Consider the following 23,763-nt stretch of genomic DNA (forward strand, 5'->3'; position numbering starts at 1 on the left):
TAAAGTCACCCATGAATATGGTATTGAGTTGGATGGTTACTGTTTCTAATACATTTAAATACATGGTCTGGGTTTCCTGGGTCATAGAGTGGGACCTATAGCTTGCACGGAAGTGATATTGGATTTTACCTATGGTGATTTGAACATGAAGCAGCTCAAGTACATTGTCCTGTTTGACCAGCCTTGAAGTATATTTGTTTTTGATGTAAATAGAGATGCATCCACCTTTATTCCCTGCAGATGAAGTAGCTGGCTTAAATGTGTGGGGGTCTATATTAGAACACCAAACATTCAAAATGTCGAGTGTTCTAATATCAAATCCTAGCAATTGAAAATAGAAAACATTGAACATTCGGAACAGCAAATTTTTTCCTAGGGAAAAAAGTTGCTGTTCCAAAACACATACACACAACACAAGCACACCAAGCAAACAGCAATCCACACACATACACCTAAACTCGTACACCTAACCCTACACTAAACTATACATACACCACTAACTATCCACTTACCTTAACCCAAACCCTAACCCTAAGGTCCGTCACTATCGCACATTCACCTCACCCGCGCCCTAACTCTAACTCACCTACCCCACCCTAACCCTCACATCCACACAATCGCACACTTACCTGACCCACTTCCTAACCCTAACTCACCTAACCCGCCCTAACCCACACGTCCACACAGTCGCACACTTACCTGAACCCAACCCGTAACTTTCCACCTGAGCGCTGAAAATAGGGAAGCAACAGAAATGGACAACCGAATTCTTTCCCTAGGAAAGAATTCGTTTTTCTGTTTCTTCGATATTTTCAGCGTTCGCTGAAAACGGGTCGATATTAGAACACTTGACATTTCAAATGTTCGGTGTTCTAATATAGACCCATGTGTGGAAGGCATTATAACTTTGCTCTGTTGGTATGCTCTGTGTGGCTTTAAACCATGTCTCAGCAACCACACAGACATCAGCATTCTCTAGGGGAAAGAGAACTTCTAGGGAGTGTAGTTTTTTGTTTAGAGTCCTAGCATTAAACAGTAATACCTTTAGATTTTCTTGGTTTTGATTTGCTATGTCAGTTTGGCATTGCCTAAAAAAGGCACTATGGGAGAAGATAATATTTTAGCTAATATTTGAAAGCCTAGAGGGGAGAGGTGCAGACCATCCCTGGCAAAGCAACATGGTCTGTTGACCATGTCTTTCCATGCTGACAATATTGCACCCCCTTAGAATGACACCAGGAACTAAGCCAATTATTAGTCAATCATCTTTTGTTTGTATTGTGGCATCATCCTTTGAGAAGGTAAAATGTTGTTCAATGCTAGGCTCTTACCAGCCTGAGACACATATTCCGAGAGTTCCATGACGTCTCTCTTCATATAGTCTAGGGAGGTATGTCTCAGGTTATTTACTCCCACATGGACTATGACTGAGTCATATTGGTAATTGTGGTCCAATGACCTGAGTGTATGCGTAATGTGATGAATCCTAGCCCCTGATAAGCAACTGACCGTAACTTTCTCCTTACTCATCCTGGTGAGAGGGACATCAGTGTGTCTCACAATGGAGTCTTCAATGACTACAATGTTAGATTGTGTGGTGGCTTGCCTAATAGGCTTACATGTAGAGGCTCCATGAACTGTAGCTCTATGTGTTGATGTGGGGGGTGTTTTGAAAGAATGCATTTGGGGCTGCTGAGGGAATTTATTATGTGTACTTCATTTAGGAGGTCTTTGTAGTTTAGGAAGGTTACATGCAAGTGCCACAGCATATGTGGGCTGATATGTCTGCTTTGAATTGTGCATGTACTACTCACAACCTTATTGACATTAGGAGCACTTTTATGTGACAGCTTTGCCTCCAGTGACAGTGTGTAAATACATCTCTCACATACCGTATGAGTTATTTTGAGAAAAAAATGGTTGTCAGTAAACATGAAGCAATTTCTACATTGCCTCAGGATGCCCATATTCACCAAGCCAGTAACAGAGACAGTAGGAAAGTTTATATCTATGGCAACAGACCCATTTTTATTGATTAGACAGTTGGAGTGAGAATATCATTCACTGTCAGGGGTATCCAGTTTGCAACTATGTGAACAGTGCTTGTCATTGCAAAATGGTTGTCCTGTGGGCAACAAGGTATTGGAGAAATTTCACTTGTGCTTTTACAGGAAAAATGTCACTCAAAGTGTTTGCGCAGAGCACTGCCAAACACTTGAGGGGAAACTAAAACGTAGACCCTGAAAAATTAAGGATGAAGTATTTAGGCAGATATTCTGAAATCAGAAACAAATCAAGCAATACTTACTAAAAACAAACAATTACCTTGTCAAGAATGATGAAAATAGGGGAGTCACATGAATGGCTACTGCGTGGCTACTACTAATGCTGGTTTCACCACAGCTTCACTCTGTTGGGAGAGGCAAAATGTTAGCACCAATCCCAAGAAGAGAAGCAGGCCACAGTCTGTTTGGTGATCCACAGTCTTGCCCCAGATGATGCAAGGGTCTGTAGGCTTGTAGCCTTTTTCTGGTAGATGCCTTGAATAGCAATCAGACCAAACAGGAATGTTAAGCACAGACACTTGCTCTCCAACAAGAAACAGTCAGGAATCAATGCACTCTGCTCCTTCTCTCACCAGGACAAAAATATAAGCACAGATTCCAAGCTGTCACCTATAAAGCAGTTATTAGGCTTTCTGGTGATCAGTAGCCTCCAGGAAATAATGTTCCTGTACTCCTTCTCTCACCAGGAGAAAACAGACGCACTAATCCCAAGATGACTACTGAGAGGCAGAATGTGGGGTCTCCAGTAACTGGTGGTGTTGCAATAGATGTTTAAAGGTAAGATGAAAAAAATGGTTTATCTTAAACACTTAAAGAGCTTAATAAGATATCCGATTTTCTTGCTCAAGCTATGGAGGGTATTTTTCCACTGTTGAGTAAGTTCCCTCCTGTTCTAAGATATCAGTTTCTTTCTTTTGTTGTATAAGTTATTTATACTTACAGTCCTCCAGGGTGGCTTGCTTTTACGGGAAGACCTGGTTTTGTTCCTGTTAGGTACAGCTGAGTCAATGCATTTGTTTAAGTGACTAAAGAGGGTATTTGTGTACTCCTCTGCATAGGAATCATTGTTGACTATGTTGGCAAGGGCCTTGAAACTTTTTATCCCTTTGCTTAGTAGGCAGTAGCTTGTTTTGAAGAAATGTTTCAGTTTTTTTTTTACTTCTGTGGGGGGTGTCAGGTTTGATCTTCACTTCAAATGAGACAGATTTATGGTCTGACCTTACCTGGGAGGGAAACACACAGGGAGTAGTGCAGTTACCTGCCCCCATGTTAGTGAGCACTAGGTCCGGGACTTTTGAGCCCCTTGTGAGGGTGTGGATCAACAGTTCTGGGGCATTTGAATTAACAAAGTCCAGGAACCTCATATCTATTGTGTTTGTGCTCATGTAATATGCCCAGTCGATGGAAGGATAGTTGAAATCTCCTATGACCAAGGTGTTTGGATGTATACTGAGCGACTCTAACAAGTAATTATTGCTGAATGATTTTAGTGTTTGCATGATTTGCAACCTAACTGATAGGTATGATGGGTATCTTTGGATACAAGAGACTTACCCCTGCTGTTTATTCATAGTTAAATAATAGTCTCTGCTCTGACATGGCAGGAGTAGTCATACAATGAATTTTCTAAAATTGTGTAATAATAGTATTGCTGTGGCTTATTTGTGTGAATGTGTGTGGGGTGTAACAAGTTAGGCTTAATGTCTCTCACTTTCCATCACAAAGTATCAGCATTGTACATAAGTGGCTGTCTTTGGTCTGGCTGTGTGTGGAAGTAAAACCAACAAAAGAACAACATCTAGGGTCCAATGGCAATATGTGTGTACTTGTATGAAAAATCAGTATACCCTCTGGGATACGCCTGGCTTATAGAGGTAGTCCTTCACAGATTTTTATCTTTTTATAAACATAGTACTGCCAGGTACATACATAACAATTTATAAGCTCAGAACACATTACAGAAATTCCTGATGATCCAAATGCAGTGGTCAGTAAGTGACCAGATGTGATTTCTTTTTTATCTGTTATAAATATGTGCCATATTAGTATTTCTGTTAACAACTTGACCCAGATAATGTATACATGGTAAGAAATGAAATCTTACATAATGCTGCAAACGTTGGCACTAATATCTGCTGTTTGTCTACTTCCAGTTTGTACATATTTATATTTCTTTGGTAATCAATTCTGCAAATATGCATAAATGTTATATTTCTGTAAATATGTTAAGCACCATCAGCCTAGACACATTTAATATCCACAGTTACCACAGATTTCAGGAATGGCTCCTTAGATAATTGGGGTACTCTGCACCAGAAAAAGTCTGTGTTTTTTTCTGGAAATATTAGGAATATATGTCATATATTAATAATTCAATTAGCAACTTGAACCAGAAGGTGTGTTTATATGGTGTTCCATGGATTTAAATGAAAGTATAAGCAATGCTGAAAAACCTTTGCAGTGATAATTGCTGTCTCCCTTAGTGCTGCCGTGCACATCTTTACATTTATTTCACTATTAAATACACAGCTATGCAGACAACTTGTAATGATGCAAATATCTCCAAATGGAGTGGCATCTATAAAAAGTGCTTTGCAGCTAAATGAAGAGCACATCTGCACAATCAAGAGAAATACTGATAGATGGAGGTCTATCTGCTATGGTTTTGTAGATATTAATACTTGTTTGAATAATTATAATAAATAAAGGTACATAATCATCCAAATTTATGAGTACAGGGTGCAAGTTGCAGTACCTTTCCCTGATTCAACAACCACCCTTACACTGTGCTACGTGGTCCTCTAACAGGAAGCTGTGCAGCACTACAAATGTCTGACCCCACAGCCTAACTGAATGCTAATAAGGCATTCCTGGGGGATAAACATATGTTAACTGGCCATGGGTTCTGCCCCCAGAACCACCTCTAGGAAGTCATGTACCTGGCCAATTGATTCAGTACAGATCAGCAAAGCCATCCCCACCACGTTGCATTATGTGTTTAATAGCCTAACATTAAAGTGGTGGGAGGCAAATCACTAGACACCATAGTTGTTTCAACTAGAAAGGTCATAGGATGGTTAAAATATGCTGTTTTACTTATTAAAATATATTTTAATAAATTAATATGATTTCTATTTACCGTGGATATCAGTTAAAAAATTCCAAACACTGAATGTATGACAGACCCTTTCAATGTGTAACTTCAAGGAACATGAACTTTTTAAGACTCCAAATGAGGGATGTTCCTCATACACTTGAGAGGTATGCCACCAGGGATTACGTTGAAGTGCCATTATGGCACTGACAACAAGCTGGAGATAGTGTGAGGGGGGGGTGCAGTACACACCAAGGATTAATTTTTAAAGTACCATAATGGCACTAATGGTAGTGTGGAGTTCTGGGGTGATGTGCTAGACACCAGGAATTACTTTTTAAAGTGCTGTAATTGCAACTGTATTGTGGGGATCAGAGGTTGGAGGGTATGACTAGACATCAAGTATGGCTTTTTAAAGTGCCGGAATGGCATCAACAGCAAAATGGGAATTCGGGGTAGGGGAATACACAAGACCACCAGCACTTAATAAATACATGCATTATGACACTAAAGCATTACATAGATAGAGGGTAGCTCTCATCACGGCTAACATGTCTCTAAGTCGCAAATGTACACATGATAGAGGAGAGACTTTCTAGTATGAGTTATACGGCTCATGCTGGGCACTTTAATGAATCCCCAAGATTATCTAATTTCTTGTTTAACATAAAATTACAGTTATGTCTACCTGATATATTATGTGAAGAAGAGTGCGTGCTGAATAACATTCATAATTCCAGGTGGACAGTAGTCTCTCCTTTGATAATCACATCGCCACAGTAGTCAGGCAATCCTTCTATGTAGCACACCTCATCACAAAAGGGTTCTCACCCATGAAAAAAGAGGTAATTGTTCCTTTCTACCCGACACTCATTAGACCCATTATAGAGTACAACTCCCCTTTTGGAATGTACCTCACATGACATCTGCAGCAGCTGGAAAGGCCACAGAAGTACCTCACAAAGAGAATTACTGGCCTCAAACAGATGCCCTACACTGACTGTCTCAAAAAACTCTAGCTTTACTCTGTAGCATATCACCTACTCCGAGGTGATCTCTGCCTAACATATAAAGCTATGTCAAAGCCAGAGCTATTGGACATGCTACACCTAAAGAAATCCCAATCCCTCTGAGCTACATACTCTAGGGACCTAAACCTTGTCACCACAATAAATAGGACCTGCTGAAGGGATAGATTCCTGTCCCAGAGACTTCCCATACTCTGGAACAAGCTACCCATCTATGTCAAGCAAAGTTCCTCATTAGCACTCTTCAAGAAAAATCTTGATGAGTGGATGGGAAATAGGAAATACACCCCGGGGATCACTTCTGTGGCTCTGCTTGACAGGGGCACAGAAAAATAACTTTCTTGGGTGGCGTAAGCCAGGGAACCTTGTTGGCTAGACTTACTTAGGCCCTTGGGCCGATAGCCTAGTACCTACCTATGAACCTATAATATATATATATATATATATATATATATATATATATATATATATATATATATATATATAAAAATAAAAAATATAACATATATATATTTGTAACTTTTATAGTTTTTGACAAATACACATTTGTAAACAGGTAGGTTGCAAAACTGTATTTTCAGAATTTTAGCTCAGGGGAAAGCTGTCCAGGCAGGAATGAAAGTCTACTCAGGCTAAGTGTGAAAGAGTTAACAGCAGAGATGCTTCCCAGGCAGACAGTATGCTATTAAGGTATTAAGTGTTCATTTCTGACTCACCTAGTTTTGGCAGTTTGTAATCCCATGTTTGGCTTTTGAAGATGGGCTTGTGCGATAAAAACACTCCCTTCCATATTACGTACATCAGAGGTTTCAACTGTGTAAAATTTTCCCACAATGAAAGTTAAAGGGTGTCATACTTGTAGTTTGAGGGTGGGAATTTTTCATTTAGTAAGAGTTGAGGAAACCCTCAGTGGGTGGTGTGCAAGTGCAATATCATATGCATATCACCACCCACAATGACACTCACACTCAAGCTCCCTCACCAACACCGATTGAACACTCACCAGCTTATGACTACGTCAGACTTACTGGTATCTACCAGGAAGCACCTGGACATGAACAGAAACCTTCAACCCTGTGCCCTCTCGGACTGGATAAACTGGCACATTGCTGCTTATGCCTACTTTTCCAGCTCCTCAAGTGCCTCAGCCCCTAATCAAACTTGGGTCATGTGGTACATATTTGGTGCACCATTCATTTATGCCACAGAACCGGGTAACTTTCCAAATTTTTATGACTTCTATATAGCAGGTATTACTGTCCTATGATGCCATATGTCATAATGCAAGTTTTCAAGATGCTGTTATATAACTTTATTTATGCCCTTCACATATTTTAATTCTTATTTATCTTTTATGAAGATAACTTAGTGACCCATAACATCAGCTGCTACCAGCCCTTCTCACAAGTTTCTTTATACATTGTTTCTGCTTCTTGTGGTTTTCTTCTTTTAAGAAATATTTGGTATTGCAAGAATAAAAACACATTTTCAGAATGTTGAATTTATTTAGTACATTATTTCTATTGATATTCATAATCTAAGGAATAGTATGTGCATTAAGGGCATCCTACCTTCTATTTGGAAGTCTTAATTGAAATCTATAGAGTTTGCATTTTTGTTAAGCTGGGGGTTCCATTTAATATTTAATTTTCTTTAGTAAAAAATTAAATAGGTTTTGTTTTTATCTTCCTCTTTTTTCTCTGGCTATAGGCGTCTCTCGAGGAGTTGGATTTATAAGATTTGACAAAAGAATTGAAGCAGAAGAAGCTATTAAAGGACTTAATGGCCAGAAGCCTTCTGGTGCTTCAGAACCAATTACTGTGAAGTTTGCCAATAATCCCAGCCAGAAGACAAGCCAAGCACTCCTTTCACAGCTGTATCAGTCCCCAAACAGGAGATACCCTGGACCACTGCACCATCAAGCTCAAAGATTTAGGTAATTACCTTCCAAAGGACAGAAGCATGTTGCATGCCTTGTGCCTTTAAAAACTTGGCCTAATGTAGTATTCTAGTCTTAATGACTGACATTCATTTGTGCTAAAAATTTAACTGAGCAATTTAGCTGTCTTCATTTAAAACACAATAAACAGCTAATGAAAAGTTAAATACGATGACACAGAGAAGAGATGAAAGTACATACACAGGTTTATATTACTTTGTTTTCTTGTATTAATTTGTAAAAATTAGAGAAGTTGGCAACTGTTATTCTAATAGAGGCACTAGAGATGCAACTCATCATAGTCTGACTTAAGAAAAAGAAAAAGGCTTCTTCTATTTATGCCCAGGCCCCTCAAAGAAGTCAAGGTAGAGTATCACAGGAGGCATACACCTGTAAAAAATATAAAGACATAATAATAATAATAATAGTAATAATAACAACAACAATAACACCCATCTGTTAACCAGGTAGGCCCACTGGACACACAGTCCCTTTTCAGGGGCTACCCAGGAGCAATTTCTGATTAAGTAACTTGCTCAAGGTCACACAGTAGGTAAATGAGGCCTGAGGGAATCACACCCTGTACCGCAGGGACTATAGCTCACAGCCTTAACTTTCTTTGCAAACTACAAGACTGTGCCAACAAAATCTACTATGTGTATGGAGTCAGATGTGTTTCTGAAATGACCAGAATTATTTTCCTGCAGATTAGCTACCAGCCCTGATGTGCCTTGCCTTCTGCAGATTTCTAGGCTATGTACTATTTGTCCTGCTACACACAGCAGTAAAAGTCTATTAGCATGCAAAAAGTAATGGTTTAGCATAGCAGCAGCTTAAGAATATCTGTCCATGTGAGCCAGATGCTGATATTAAGTAATTAATACATTTTCCTCGCTGAAAGGTACTATAACATGGAACACTAAAAACACAATTCATTCTAGAAAACTTGTGTTTGCTCAGTACTTATGATCTGTGTCTTACTGCTTCCGCATCTGGGGTTCAGTCCTGACCTCTGGTCAGTGTCTTAGTTGATTTTATATATTTTCCTTCATCTACATCATACTCTTTTGCATCCCTCCTACTTCCCCTAAAAAATTGCCTGTCTGTATGTTAACCTTACTTTTGTAGCCTTTGTCAGAACTTAAGAGGTTCAAAGATGGAGCAGTTTAACAAGAATATCTAAGTTAAATAAAGCACCATTGATTAAGATAAGAAACTGTAGTTCAAAGACCTATTATAGGAAATTTTAGCTGAATTGTGAGCACTGTGCAATAGCCACATTTTATAGTAATATTCAAATATTAATATAGTATAGTTTAGTGGAGTATCAGCCAGTGGTATTTCAATGACTAGCAGGCCAAAGTAAATTATGGTGAGGTAACTTGTAGAAGCAATCTGTAAATTATCATCATCATAGTCATCATCATCAATCCTCTTTTTCCCATATCCTGCATGGGATCAGTGTGTCACATCAACTGTCACCATCTCTCTCAGTTCACTGGGACACTGTTGTATGTTTTCTCCAAGTCTAGGAATACCCATCTGGACTCTTTCTTAATCTCTAGCTTCTTCTCAACTTTCTGTCTCACTACAGATATTGTGTTGGTTGCGCTACAACCTGATCTGACTCCAAACAGCTTATCCCCAATCTTACTTTCTACTACTCTGCATATTTGTCATTCACCATCTCCACCACTTTCATACAGGGTGACAAAAGTTTGAAACATCTATACTGTCCACAGTTGTAAATGTCACTTTTCTTCTTTCCACAGACCTTAGAATTCTTGTCCTCCTAATTCTCCCAATGCCTTGATCATATCTACCTTGACATTATCTGAGCCTGCTGTTTTTCCTGACTTCATTTCCTCAGCAGCCTGCAAGAAGGTCTTATGCAGATTAATGAGTGGTGCCAAAGTCATGGTCTTAAACTGAATGCAAAAAAAATACATCATCATCCCCTTTGGCAAGGGTAATATTCCTGTAAACTACCACATCAATAGCAATACCCTAAGCACACTGTCAGTGGTGAGAGATCTGGGCACACAGGTCGACAGCAACCTTAACTTGGATTAACATGTCTCCACATATGTAAAAAGGGCATTTTATATTCATCATCTCATAAGTGAGGGCATTGCCTCCAGAAAAAAAAAGGTTATAACACCCCTGTACTATTCCCTCATCAGGCCAATAATAGAGTACAATGTTCCCTTTGGCATGTTCCTTTCCAAACACCTGCAGCAATGGGAGAGACCACAAAGGTTCCTGACAAAGAAAATTCAGGGTCTTCAAGATCTGTCTTATGTGGACAGACTGAAATCATTGTCACTTTACTCCATGTTGTACAGACTGCTCAGAGGCAACTTGTGACTTGCATATAGAGCAATGTCTGACCTAGCTTTAATGGAAATGCTGCACATTCACAAGTCAAATAGCACATGGGTCACTTGCTCAAAGGATCTTAACCTGGTATGTGACATCAACAGAACTTGCTGGAGAGACAGATTTCTCTTACAGAGGTTGCCCCACCTTTGGAACAAGCTTCCTAATCATGTTAAACAAAGCTCCTCGTTGGCCCTATTTAAGCGTAATTTGGACGATTGGATGGGCTGGAAATTCATCCCGGGAGTTCTGCCTGTGTCCTTCTTGGACAGGGGCAATAGGTGCTGATTTTAGTGTCTGCTTGAACCTGACACCCTTGCGAATACGGGTTGAACTTGGCTAGGCTTGTAAGGGCCCTGGGGCCATTAGCCTAGTAACCTCCTATGATCCTAAGTGCTGTTCTTAGTTCTACTAGTGCACGCTCTTCTTCATCTTTTAGCATAGACTGTGTCTGGGCCAATATAGGAGTTGTGGGGTTTTCTTCATTCAGAAGCTGCTGAAAGTACTCTTTTTATGTCACTTTGATATCATATGGAGTGCTAATCAGGCTGTTGCTGACATCCCTTATGAAGGGTGTCTGATGACCATCTTCTTTAACTTTCTATTACTGCCTGAAAGAGTTTCTTTCTGACATCTGCTGAGTCACTTTCCAGAAGTTGATAGAGTGTGTTGGATGCCTTGTTCATTGTGATTGCAATTGCTCTCGTAGCCCCTCATTAGCCACCCAGTATTCCTTATTAGTCTGACCTCTCTTTTCTTTCTCCCACTTTTTCCTGCACGCCCTCTTTTTTTTTGATAACTCTCTGGACATCTGCACTCCAACACCAGCTGTCCTTATCTTGTGTACTTTATTTCCATACCTGGCTCTGCTGCTTATTCATTTGTAGTCATAGTCCTCACACATGTTGTTTTGGGACTCTGCCATTCTTCTTTATCTCCACCTATTTCCTCTTCTTCCTGAGGGAGTAGAAACCTGAGTGTTTCCATGAACTTTTTTTGCTTTTGTACAGTCAAATTCCAGGTCTTCCATCTAGTCTATGTTGACCTTACAGCCTTCTTAGACCCCTACTTGCAGCTCATTGTGGCCACCTGTTTCACTGGAGATGACTTTTTAATCTCTGATTCTTCTCTAATGCCCTACCCGAGTTGCATATTGGCTATTTTTGCATGTGAACTATACTGTCTTTCTCTTGCTGATCCATGTGCTGGCCACCATCAAAACATTTGCCAAACTGAAGTATAAAATGGCCTCTACTACTTTATTCCTGTTTCCCCAACCATGTGGACCTTGGCAGTCCTCATATTCTGTCTTGTCCATACTGAGATGAGTATTCTGATCCCCCAGTATCAGCACCAACTCATGCTATCCTGTTTTATCGAGCATGACCTGCAACTGCTGCTTGAATGCTTTGTTTTCCTTGCTATCACAAGGCTGCTGTAGGACATAGGGCAGTATTCATAATCTGAGCCTATTTATTTAATTTATTTTATTTTACAGTTCTTAACCAGAAAAGTCCGACTGGACACAGGTCCTTTTTCAGTGGAGGCCCCGGGTAGAAGGTTCCAGATAAAATTACATAGTTCAACAGGTAGAAGCAACACAGTTATCATTACACTGGAGTCTGATTGTCATGAGTCTATCACTAATTCTGATGACAACCCTCACTGCCTTCTGAAGCTTCTCCCTCACCACAATTCTCACAACATTTCTAGCTTGTTCTCTGAATACCAATGTGATGAGCCCTCTTTACCCCTGAGCAGTAACTAAGGAACCTCAATCCTCACCACTGTCTCCATTAAGGGAGTGTCACTGAAAGTAGAGATAGAAATACACAGTTTCTCCTAAGTGTACACTGGGAACAGGCTCTAAACCTGGGACTGGACTATATGCTTCGCTCCAGGTCCCCAAATGCGTCTCCACATCAACCACTCCAGAGCACTGTGTCCCAGCTCTAGGTATCTGACCCACACACTCTTAAATATCTGATATTCACACATACACACACACTTGAGAAAGCCTGGCACAGATTTACCTGCTGTGTTCCTTTGCCCAAATTACAAGGTAATGGCTGCCACCAGTCACATACCACAATACCCTTCAAAAGGGGTGTTCAATGATATTGGGTAAAATAGTTATTGATACAAATGGTAGCATGTAACCCAAGCAGTAAGGCTTTTCAGAGTGGCCTTGGTGTTATCACAATAAGCATAAGACATTCAAGTTATTAAAAGTATTCACTAAATACCAGCCATAATGAGAGGTAGTAAAACATTTAATAATAAATAAAAAGATTTAAAACATGCAAATACTGACTAACTGATTCCAATAAACAACAGAGTTTCACACACAGGAAATATGAAAACAACACTGTAGAATAGATTTCACACTGATTTTAGAAAACCTCTAACTAACTAGCTGTAGTTCCCTGACTATCTGAAGATTAACTGTCCCTATCTAATCTAAATAACTCAGCAAGACAAGATGAGGAATTATGCCCAAACTCCAGACTGTTGTCTGTCTTCAGTGACTGGAACTACTACTCTGGAAAACAATGGAATAACTCTGTAAACAACTGAACTACTTCACGACTACTACTGAACATTAATTGACACAGAATCTGCTTTTATAGCAGATTTTTAAAAGTAACAGGAAGTTGCTATGAGAATTCTACTGTCTCATATCAGACTTTGAAAAGTAAACAAACAGCTGCTGTGAAGATTCTGATCTCTTGGCTCTGGTACACAATGTCATCACATCTAGGTCAGCTGACTCATACATTAAAAATTCTCTTTAAAAAAAACAGTACATCTTGTCAGCCAAAAGAACACTATCTAATTCAAACATCTTGCATAAATCAGAGTGATAATCAAAAGACATACACTTATTTACAAAATTATAGCTAGTCATGCTGGCATATGTAACACAGGGTAATTTACAACTATTTACAAAACTTCAGCCAGTCATGCTACCGCAGATAACAATGTCTAATATCCTTACAACCAAAATAAGTGGTTTTGCTGCACTGCCCTTCCATTTTATCTCCTGGATACATAGGACGTCCAGCCTCCTCCTTACCATCATGTATTTCTTCCAAGCAATTCATAAATCTGATATTTAAACATTTCCCTGGTTGCAAGGCATTGACTTTCTCTCGGTAACTGATTTTCAACACGGAGTAGAAAAGAGAGGAGTAGCAAGAATCATAAAATAGAAAAGAATAGAATTAGACATCTTAGAGCAATGACGAGAGACTACTTCATTACTGCTGAGCAGGGCTGCGAGGAGAAAAGCTGTACTTCAACAGTAAGCTGCAATGAAGAGGAGGAGCAGGATATTCTCAAACAAGTTCTGAAAGATAGCAAAGAAGATGAATTCCTTTTACATTGGTTGTCAACTGACTGACACTATAACAGGTAGTAAAAAGGAGGAAAGTTTCAGCAGAGAATTTTCAATGTGATAGAAAACAAAAATGGGCAAATTACCAGCCACAGACCCAGGTATTAACACAAGTGGGCTGTGTTAATGACTTGATTGCTAGGCTGAATAATATGCCAGTTCAGGAGTGCCTTCATTGTTGTGTCTGGTGCTGCAAACAGCCTTGTCTTCATTTTGGTGAGGTTGGTATGTAATAGAGTTGCTTGAATCTGTTCCGGGACAAACAAAATCTCAAGTGAAAGGCTGTCTATAATGTTTGAGGCAGGGAGGTATGATTAGAAAAGTTTGAAATCATCAGCAAAGAAATGCCTTGAAATTATGATGGCAAAAGAAGACAATATGCCTCCTTAGTTTACCAATTAAAAACATTCTTCATTGCTCTTCCAGAACATTCCACACTTCCACCTGACTGGTTTTCCAGCTCCCACACAATCTGGGTTATCATACCACTGCTTATTCTAGAGTCATAGAAGCAGCCTATCTTTCCCTTGGGCTTCATTCCTCTGTAAGCACACATCTCAACTGGTCACATTTTTGCCTCATATTTTTGGTCTGTTTCTCATAAAATTTGTGGTTTTCTGGCATATAACTGAGGATTGAAGTCACTAAATAATGACACACATTTGAGTTTCAGACTTTCTATTCTTCAGAAAATGCATTGTAACACAAAACCTGTTATCCTAGCAACCTTCTCAGTTTATAAGTGCAATATTTAAAATCTGTCCCTATTTTTGGGCCTTTGACTCCCCACATTTATTTTAGGCTTTGTCCAGATTTCTTGTGTTAAGGGAATCTGTAAGGGAAGTTATTTACAGTTTGGACTTGTTTTCCTCTTTCATACAGTATTCACCTACTGCTATCCTGACTCTGTCATACCTCTCTCCAACATAACTTCCCATTATTGTTTTTTTTGTTTTTTTAACATCCCATTATTGAATTATTACTTGTGACAGACAAACTTACATTTATGTAAAAGAAAACAAACCATATTAACATGTTCACAGTTACAAACAATATACATCACCTATATTCTTCTGCAAAATATAATTAATCCAACATTACATAAGTTGATGAATTCCTGCCTTACCTTAAACCTCATTCTTCCACCATACCATTTTTCAGCATGTATTGTTCCCACAATTTCTAATTTTTTCTATGCAATTTGCTCCTACCTTTTTAAAGATCTCACTTCCAGTTCTTTTATCTCTGCTACAGTGTTCACTACTTCAAAGAAAAGGTTTAGACTTTCATTTCCATTTTCTTGTAATTGCTTTTTTGTCAGTCACCGAATTAAACTTAACAAGGCTTTACTATCTAGGCAACTCAGATTCTGTTTCCTACCTCAAAAATAATTTTCTTAGCTACACCCATTTGCTTACTAAGTACTTCTAGCAGAGTACTCTGTAGAGAATTTTTAAAGTTTGCCAACTCATTACACTCCCAAAATGTAAACTTTGGATTCTGCTTGGTGTATAAAAATGCATACGCAAAGACTTCCAAGCAAACATCCTAAATCTTCTAGACTTTCTTGCATATTTGGGAGCCATATATATGACCTCCCATTGTTTCTTTGTGAATTGCTTATCTAGTCTCTCTTCCCAATCTTTTCTAACTTCCCCTGATTGATTCCTATAGTTATCATGGAGTATTTTATATGCCCTGCTAATTATCCTTTTTTGTAACAGCAGCTTCTGTTCTAGATTCAACTAAAACCTCTACTAGTGCAGGTCTTTCACTTAGGATCTCCCTGTCCCTTTCTGTTTGCCTATACTCTAATATCAATCCCTGATAGAGAAGGCAGTCTCTAGCCTATAATCCAAATGTCTTCTCAGCCTCTTCCCATTCTATTACCTTTCCCTCTCTAATTATTTGTTTCCAATACCTTAGTTCATTTGACAGTAAATTCCAGTCTCCTCATATCTATTCTCTATACCCCTAGATCCATTCATTCCTATTGGCAGAATCTCCTTTCTCCAATCCCACATTGGCTTACTTCTTAGAATACTTTCTGCTACTTTATGAATATAATATTCTGCATTATTGTTGTTATTCTCCTTAAGGATCTGCATCCAAAAATCTCACTCTCTCTCTCCTTATTTCTTGAATCCCCCCACCTCATTATCATCTTTTTCTACTTTGAACTATATCTTTCTAGTTGTGTTATAACTGTGTAGCTCTGGAATATCCCTTCAAATCAGCTAATCCTAATCCACCTTATCCCAGTTAATTTATCACAGTTGACTATTGCCCTTTTCCCCTTCTAGATAAAATCCTTCAATTTTTTATTAATTACTATCCACAACTTCTCATTTAGTTGACGAAAAATATGCCTAACCTGTGCATAAAACTAAAGGGGCTAAACATGTTTGTTTCTTGTATCTAGCTATCCATATCAATTTTTGTATTATCTTTTGTTTAGTCTCTTCCCACGTATCCTTAGCTGCCATAACAGAATCCTTTTTAATCCATACTCCTAAATACCTCATTTTATCATATCCCCATAAACATGGGTATTGCTGAACTACTTCAGTTTACAGCTATAGCCTTTGTTTTATTTTTATTAATTTTATATCCCCAAAAAACCTGAAACTGTCTCAGAATGTTCCACAACACTGAGGTGAACAACCTTCCATTGTTTTCCTTCATAAAGACTGAAGCAAAGTGTTCACTCAGTACCTGTTCTTTTTCCAATTGTCTGTAATGTCCCTCCATTCAGCCTTGACATGTCTGTCCCTTTCTCCCTTCTTTCTTCCTACTGTATAGCTAACAGAATCCTTTTTAATCCATACTCCTAAATACCTCATTTTATCATAGCCCATAAACATGGGTATTGCTGAACCAGTTTATTGTATACCTAAACATACTTTTGTACCTCCTTGACCCATTTTGATAATTCCATTTAGCTTGCACCTTTGCTGCTCTCTTGTCCTTTGTTGTCTTTCTACTATTTCCTTGCACTGTGACTCTTCAGCTTCCCACCACCCTAAATGCTAGCCTCACCTTCTGGTATAATTACACTGACTTTCTCCCTGATTTTGCCTTTTTTTCTCTTTCACAACCCATGTCCACAGATGTGAGGACTGTATCTATGACTAATTCCCACAGCTTACTTACTCCTTCGGTTTCTCCTCACTAACCTAACTCATCTTTAATCCACTCCAAATCCTCTATGGAGGATCATAGGCCACTATTTTGAAATCTCACACCATAAACTTTTTATTTTATTTTTATTTATTTTTTTATTTTACATTTTATTTACACAGATCCATTTTCAGCAGAGGCCCGGGGAGAAAAGCTCCAAGTATCTTTTACAATACAGTTCATGCAAGAGTACAATACAGGGTATTGGGCCTCCTGTGGAGGAAAGCTCCAAGTATCATTTACAAATAGTTCAAGCAAAAATACACTATAGTGGCTTTGGTACACAACACATTTTCATCTATGTAACAATCATCCCAAAATATCATGTGGGTCTAAAGTCATAACACAGAGGAATTGGAAAAGCAATGATTTTACATTCAGAGAGTAATTAAAGTTGTCCATGTAAATAAGATACAGTTAGTATCGGGATTGTTGGTATACTAGAGAGGTTGTAGATGTTAATTAATATAGTGAAGTTTATAGATATTAGAAGGTTTGTTCCTTTAGAGGGTGGTAGATGCTAGTTTTGTTGGAGAAGTTAGTAGAGTATTAGCGTGGCTTACCCAGGGGAGTAGCATGAACAGAGCCAATTGTTAGTATAGTGGATTTTAAGGTTGCATTTGAATATTTTAGTTGAGGTAGTAGAAGTTATGTGGCCTGGAAAAGCATTCCAAGTTTGGGCAATTGAACAGGCAAAAAGAGATTTACCTGCTTTGCCTTTATGTTCTTCACCATCCCAACATCTCTAATGGTTCAAAACCTTTAATCTGTTATTCAGAATTCAATGAAGTAGCAGCATAAAAAAGCATACATTTTACAGAAAATTATTATAATTATTATTACAGAATATTATTATATAGAATATTTTATAATTTTACCGAAAATTATTATAATTATTATTATATAATATTATTATAAATTATTATTATTATAATTATATTATATGTAATATAATATAAGGTAACACTTTGGTATCTGAAGACGCATTAGAGTAAATCCCAGAATAGTTGGGCTGAATGAACAAAAATGTACACAAACATACTAAGTCCAAAATCGCAATTACTGATGAAGGACGGTGTTGAGTAGGTATATATATAAGACTGGGGATTGTGGGTACAGGGTGGCTTGCCCCCTGCAAAAAAACAGCTTTAAAGGAGAACATCAATGTGCATTTTTATTTCGACTATTTTCTTTTTATTTATTTATTTATTTATTTATTTATTTATTTTTGGTAATTCCAGGATTTACACTTATGAATCTTGGAATTACAATAAGAATTCACAATATATGGATACATATCAAAGAACATACTTTGCCCCAACTTTGTGAATCATAGGTAGAACAGTCTGAATGTTTGAATACCTAAAGTCCATTTAAGTAGATAAACCATAATTTCTATAAAGTTCACATTCTTCTTTTTCAAGGAAACATTACATTTCTTTACAGTGAGTATGAAAATGCAGACACAGCACCATCAGTTACATTACACAATATTTGCTTGATGGAAGAAGGGGAGAATTTGCTTATCTGGTCTGCCACAAGTGCATTTAATGCATGTAATATATATATATATATATATATATATATATATATAGAGAGAGAGAGAGAGAGAGAGAGAGAGAGAGAGAGAGAGAGAGAGAGCGAGCGAGAGAGAGATTCCATGCTGTCCTGAATGACTCCTTGGATTCTTATAGTACCACTCATTCTGGAAGTCCATTCAGTGGGTTTACAGCTCTCCTTGCCTAATATGAAAAGAAGTGCTTTCCCAGGTCCAGGATACGGTTGTGGATTTCAGTCAGTAGCACATCCCCTGTACCCCCCGCTGTCCTTCCCCTGTACCCCCCGCTGTCCTTCCCCTTCATGAATAATCCATTATGTCTCCACTCTGTGATCTTGTACACCAATATCATGTTCTACCCTCACCTCCCTCTCTACAGGTCTCTAATGTCAACACCTACAGCTTCTCTGCCTGCACTTCTTGACCACCACTGCTCATATTCTCTTATTCATTATGTCTGTCTCCCTCATACATATTCCCCCTCTACCCTGTCTGATGCCCTTCCAGTCCCCCTCCTCTCCAGTCACATGGTGGCTTTCTTCACTGGTCTCTTCCACCCCCTAGCATCTCTACCTGCTATATTCTGTCATGAAACTCTCAGATTCTACTGTAAACCCTACATCTTCTTTCAGCCAAATATCCATGAGCCACAGCCCTACTCCCATATCCTGAGTACCTCACCCACATCTCTCCTCCATATCTCATCTAACCTGATCAGCTCATTTCATCCTTTCTCCTTGTTGGATTTCTGACTTGTTCCCTCTTTATTAGCACACAACTGGTCTTTGCTGTCTCAGATGACTTCACTGTCCTATTAATTAAATACCACATAAGTGAAAGTTAAAACGTATTTACAGCATGATAAACATTTGTAATGCTTCTTAAGTGTCAACAAATGTAAAATAAATAATAAAATAAATAAATACATAAATAAGTGAACAAAATCATCTGACAGAAATGTGTAATGCTTCGTCAGTAGTTAACTACTATCAGTTCTTTAAAAGTTGTTGTTGTTTGTCTTTCGGCCTTTAAACTCTAAAAATAGCAGTTACTGGTGCATTAAAAAAACAATATCAATGTTGTGGGAATTAGGCTAAACAGATTGTAGGAATGAATAATGCAGGTAAAGATTGGGAGCAAGTGCATTAGCATAAGGGCTGAAAAAATCATGAGTTCCTTAACTAAAGGAACAGAATGATGGAGCAGACTTAAAATCAGCAATAGGTCTAACTTTAGAATCAAAATAAAGTTCAATCTGTTCTTTCTTTAAGGTCAACTTCATTACATTGTCCTTCCCTATTCTTAAATACTTAAGTAGCAAGTTAGAAATTTAGACATTAACCTAGCCCTTAAAATGTTAAAAAAAACTGATATGACTTTTGCATCTAAGCAAATTAAAATCCACATGCAGTTGCCATTTATATGCTAAGAGAAAAATCCAACAGTAGGTATGTTTTCAGAACTGAGCTATGTCTAAACAACCACTGCAGCATCTGCTATAGAAGTAACCAAGTTTTCCACCTAACAATCATGTGCATATTTTATCAACCATAACAGTTGTCCACTTCTACCTTTGAAAAGAAGATAACAAGTAGAAAGTGCCTAACAACAGGTCTTAAAATGCTGACTAGTTATGTGCAGTTTCTCAAACAAGATTTACCCCACTCTAACTTTCTTTTCTAGTAAGAAACCACTCCAAAGATCCCTTCACCAGCCCACGTCATGCACCCATAGGATTTCACCCTGCATTACATAGCAGTCTCTTCTTTTGCAGCTCACCCGGTATATGCACATGTGGGATCATATAAACAGTTTATCATATATCCAGATATGGTGTTTGAACAGTCTAAGAAGGCTTCCGAGTTCATAAAGCAGGGTCTCCTCTCTGTGAACCAATGTTCATCTTTTGGAGCAAGAGATATCCAGCTTGTTTTGGTGAAAAATCCATGAGTACAGTACACGTATGCTAAACTAATATGATACAAATTATCTCAATCTGAAATCAAACCCATTTGTGAAAAGAAACTTAACTATTAGCTACCATATTCCCAATACAGGTTAATTATTCACTAATCTACTAAAAAGTATTGCAAGAGAAAGCCACTGAAACATTATCAGGTCTCATAAAAGTATTGCTCTTGATTTTATTCAAGTCTGTTTCTGCAATATTTTGTCTCATAAGGGAGATATTATCCAAGACATGTAGAACTGTTTTGCTTCCATTGTTTTACTTTTCAAAACTGGTGCTTAATCTTCAGACAACATACAGAGAATCCCCATATTCATAAATATAGGACCCAATTGCAACGGGTAATTAAGTGAACTATGTTTATGTCCGAAACAGGATTCATAAACACTACTATATGAGTCATGCCTTGGTGAAGTTGAAGCACACCAGGGGAATATTCATTTCAGTACTTATGAAAGCACAAGCTAGTGTTTTAGAGGTGTTATTTGAGTGTTTCTGCAAATATAACCCTTGCTTGAAGGGATTAAATGTTTCCAGTGATATCTGTCCAAATTTTAGGACCATGCATTACAAAGTTTTTGCTGATGGTACAAAGTGTTTATTTAGGTATTCCTAAACAGAGCTATTGAAGTATTTATTTATTTGTTTATTTGTGTCTTAATTAGGTGAGTAAGATGGACTAATAGAACTTATGAGCTGAACGGACATGTAGCCATAACAAGTGTCAGCTGCAAACATGTCATTATTGATGATCGCTATGGCAATTTCTGTGTACTGTCATTGCTAGTATGTAATCCAGCATTTGTAGGATTGTCACATTTAGCCTGCTCCCTGATCCACCTTCATGTCTGAGATCAATTCAAGTGATTTGCAGGCTCCTCTGCCATGCTGGTGTAGTAGGAATGATTTTAAAATTAAATGAAGGGATCTGGTGCTTGAGATATTCCCATTGGTGTGAGTTGCTGATGTAACAGTACTGGAGTGGGCAGTGTATCTGACTGCACTGCATTGCTAGTTTGCACAATGCTCAATATCCAGATGTGCCAGATGTGCTTCAGCATCCCCTCATTTTATTACTACATTTTGCAGATACATTTCATGGATGGTAATGTTGCTCAGTCAGTGTGTGGAAAACATCACTAATCCTGTGACATCAAGTTCACATGCTGTGCCTAATCATTTCTAAAGAGATAACTTCTGCTTAGCCCTTCCCAGGGCACTCCAGCATTCAGGGGCTTGTGAATTGCAGAGCAAACTGTGGATATCAGTATGCTTTGCTCAGCTTGACTGTTCCAGGAATGCAGTTGTGTACATTACAACTCCACTGTGCCCAGTTCACTTCATGAATTACATTCAGCTGCTGTTCATGCTTTATGTGTACCACCCTGAATGACTGCTCACCACGTTTGTGAGTAATACACTTTCTTTATGACCAGAAATCATTATCTTTTGCTTATATAACACACTCCTGATTTTTACCTATTTTCTGATGTTGAACAAAGCTTTATTACTGCACTTGACTTCATTTATGAGGTTAATGTCATGACTTATTTTTTGACATCTTGATAAGTCTTAGAACTTTTTCACTTTTGTTTAATCTTGCTCTGCAGTTTTGTGGCTTTTTCTTGCACCCTTTGTAGTGTGTTATTTTCATGTTGTAAAAATATGTTGATTTCATACTTTTACCAAAAGAGTTTATTCATTTATTTATTTATATGTATGTATGTATGTATTGCTTTTGTTGACCTGGAAAGTATGACTGGGTGGAAAACCTGTTTTCAGTGGAGGTCTGTAAAGAAAAGCTCAAATAGATACATAGAGAAAGTAGCATGCATGTATAGTGTAATAAAGCATTTGAGTATACAGTCAGAACAAAAACTGCTTGAGCACACCAGAGTGAGAAAACAAAAGCATTGACAAGGCAAATAATCAGCATGCAAACATATTTTAAACATGATACAATCAATACAGTGATATGATAAATCATTCATAGGTGGGTCAGAATGAGTGTTTCAACTACCAAAGGTATGACCATAGTATTTTTGGACAGTAAGCAGTGGTAAAGTGAATTTTCCTAACAGTGTAAAGTTGAAGAGAGCATGGTACAGTATATGCAGTCACGTAGTCATATCCGGTATAGGATAAGACAGACAATTATGGGCCAAGTAGTCATTTTAGAGAAGGAAAGAATGGAAAAGGATAGTTTAGGGGGATTTAACAGATGTGGTGCATGAGCAAAGCCATGAGACTTTTACATGTCGTTTCAGTAGTAGGTTGAAGGATTTCAGGTTGTTAATTTGTCTGAGCAAGAGGGGAACAAAATTCCAAGTGTTACAGGCATGACAGCAATCCAGTGAGTCACTTGCAGTATTGTTGAATTTAACTGGGTGCAGTAAAAATTTGTCAGTAGAGCAAGGACTCCTAGATGAGGAATAAGACTGGATAATAATTTTTAGTGTTTGACACTTTTAAGGTTTTTTTATTAACTTAAAAGGTTAATAGAACAACAGGCTTAAATCAAAATGCATTTTATTTATTTGCAATTTGATTACCTTGGAAGTCCACTGGGCCAAATTGACCCATTTTCAGTGGAGACCAGGGGAGAAAAGCTCCAAGATGCATTATACAATTTAGATACAACTGATAGTTAATGTTAAAGATATTATGTAGAATAGTTACTCATAAATGCATTCAGTATCATGCATAGTTAAATTCATTAAGCTTGAAGTTAGGGATCATACAGTTTCATTTGAGGAAAACATATATGGGTTAGGTGTGGAAACAGTTTACATACAAATCTTTTAAGGAAATGTAAATACACTTTACATACACACATCAACAGTAGAATGCTATTTACAATATTTACAAGGTTGGGCTGTGTGAGGGTAGCTGTAGGAGTTGTTGAAAGCTTAGAGAGAAGCTATAGAAATTGTTGAGAGCTTAGATAGGCTCATAGGAAAATAACTATGAGAGTTGTAGAGCTTGGGAACCAGAGCGAGAACCCCCTTGGATTAGGTTGGGTGAAGGCAGGTACATTTCCATTTAGTGGACAGGTGTTTGAATAGTTGGGTTTTGAAGTTTTCTGAGTTTGGTATGGTTCTTAGTGTGCAGGGAATGGAATTCCATTTTTTGCCTAGTGGGAAAGATAGGAGA

General features: G+C 38.1%; 1 protein-coding gene across 8 annotated transcripts in view; it reads left to right on the top strand.

Annotated features, from left to right (window-relative positions):
- Positions 1–23,763, top strand: part of ELAVL4 (ELAV like RNA binding protein 4) — a 731,770-nt gene that overhangs the window by 630,800 nt on the left and 77,207 nt on the right. For all 8 annotated transcript variants that reach the window (XM_044085981.1, XM_044085982.1, XM_044085986.1 and 5 more), the window contains one exon: positions 7,899–8,124. In XM_044085981.1, coding sequence (XP_043941916.1) covers positions 7,899–8,124 — 226 coding nt within the window. The remainder of the gene's footprint in view (positions 1–7,898; positions 8,125–23,763) is intronic.

This window comes from Protopterus annectens, chromosome 10.part0 (assembly GCF_019279795.1).
Source record: "Protopterus annectens isolate FY-2018-M chromosome 10.part0, PAN1.0, whole genome shotgun sequence".
Classification (NCBI taxonomy): Eukaryota; Metazoa; Chordata; order Ceratodontiformes; family Protopteridae; genus Protopterus; species Protopterus annectens.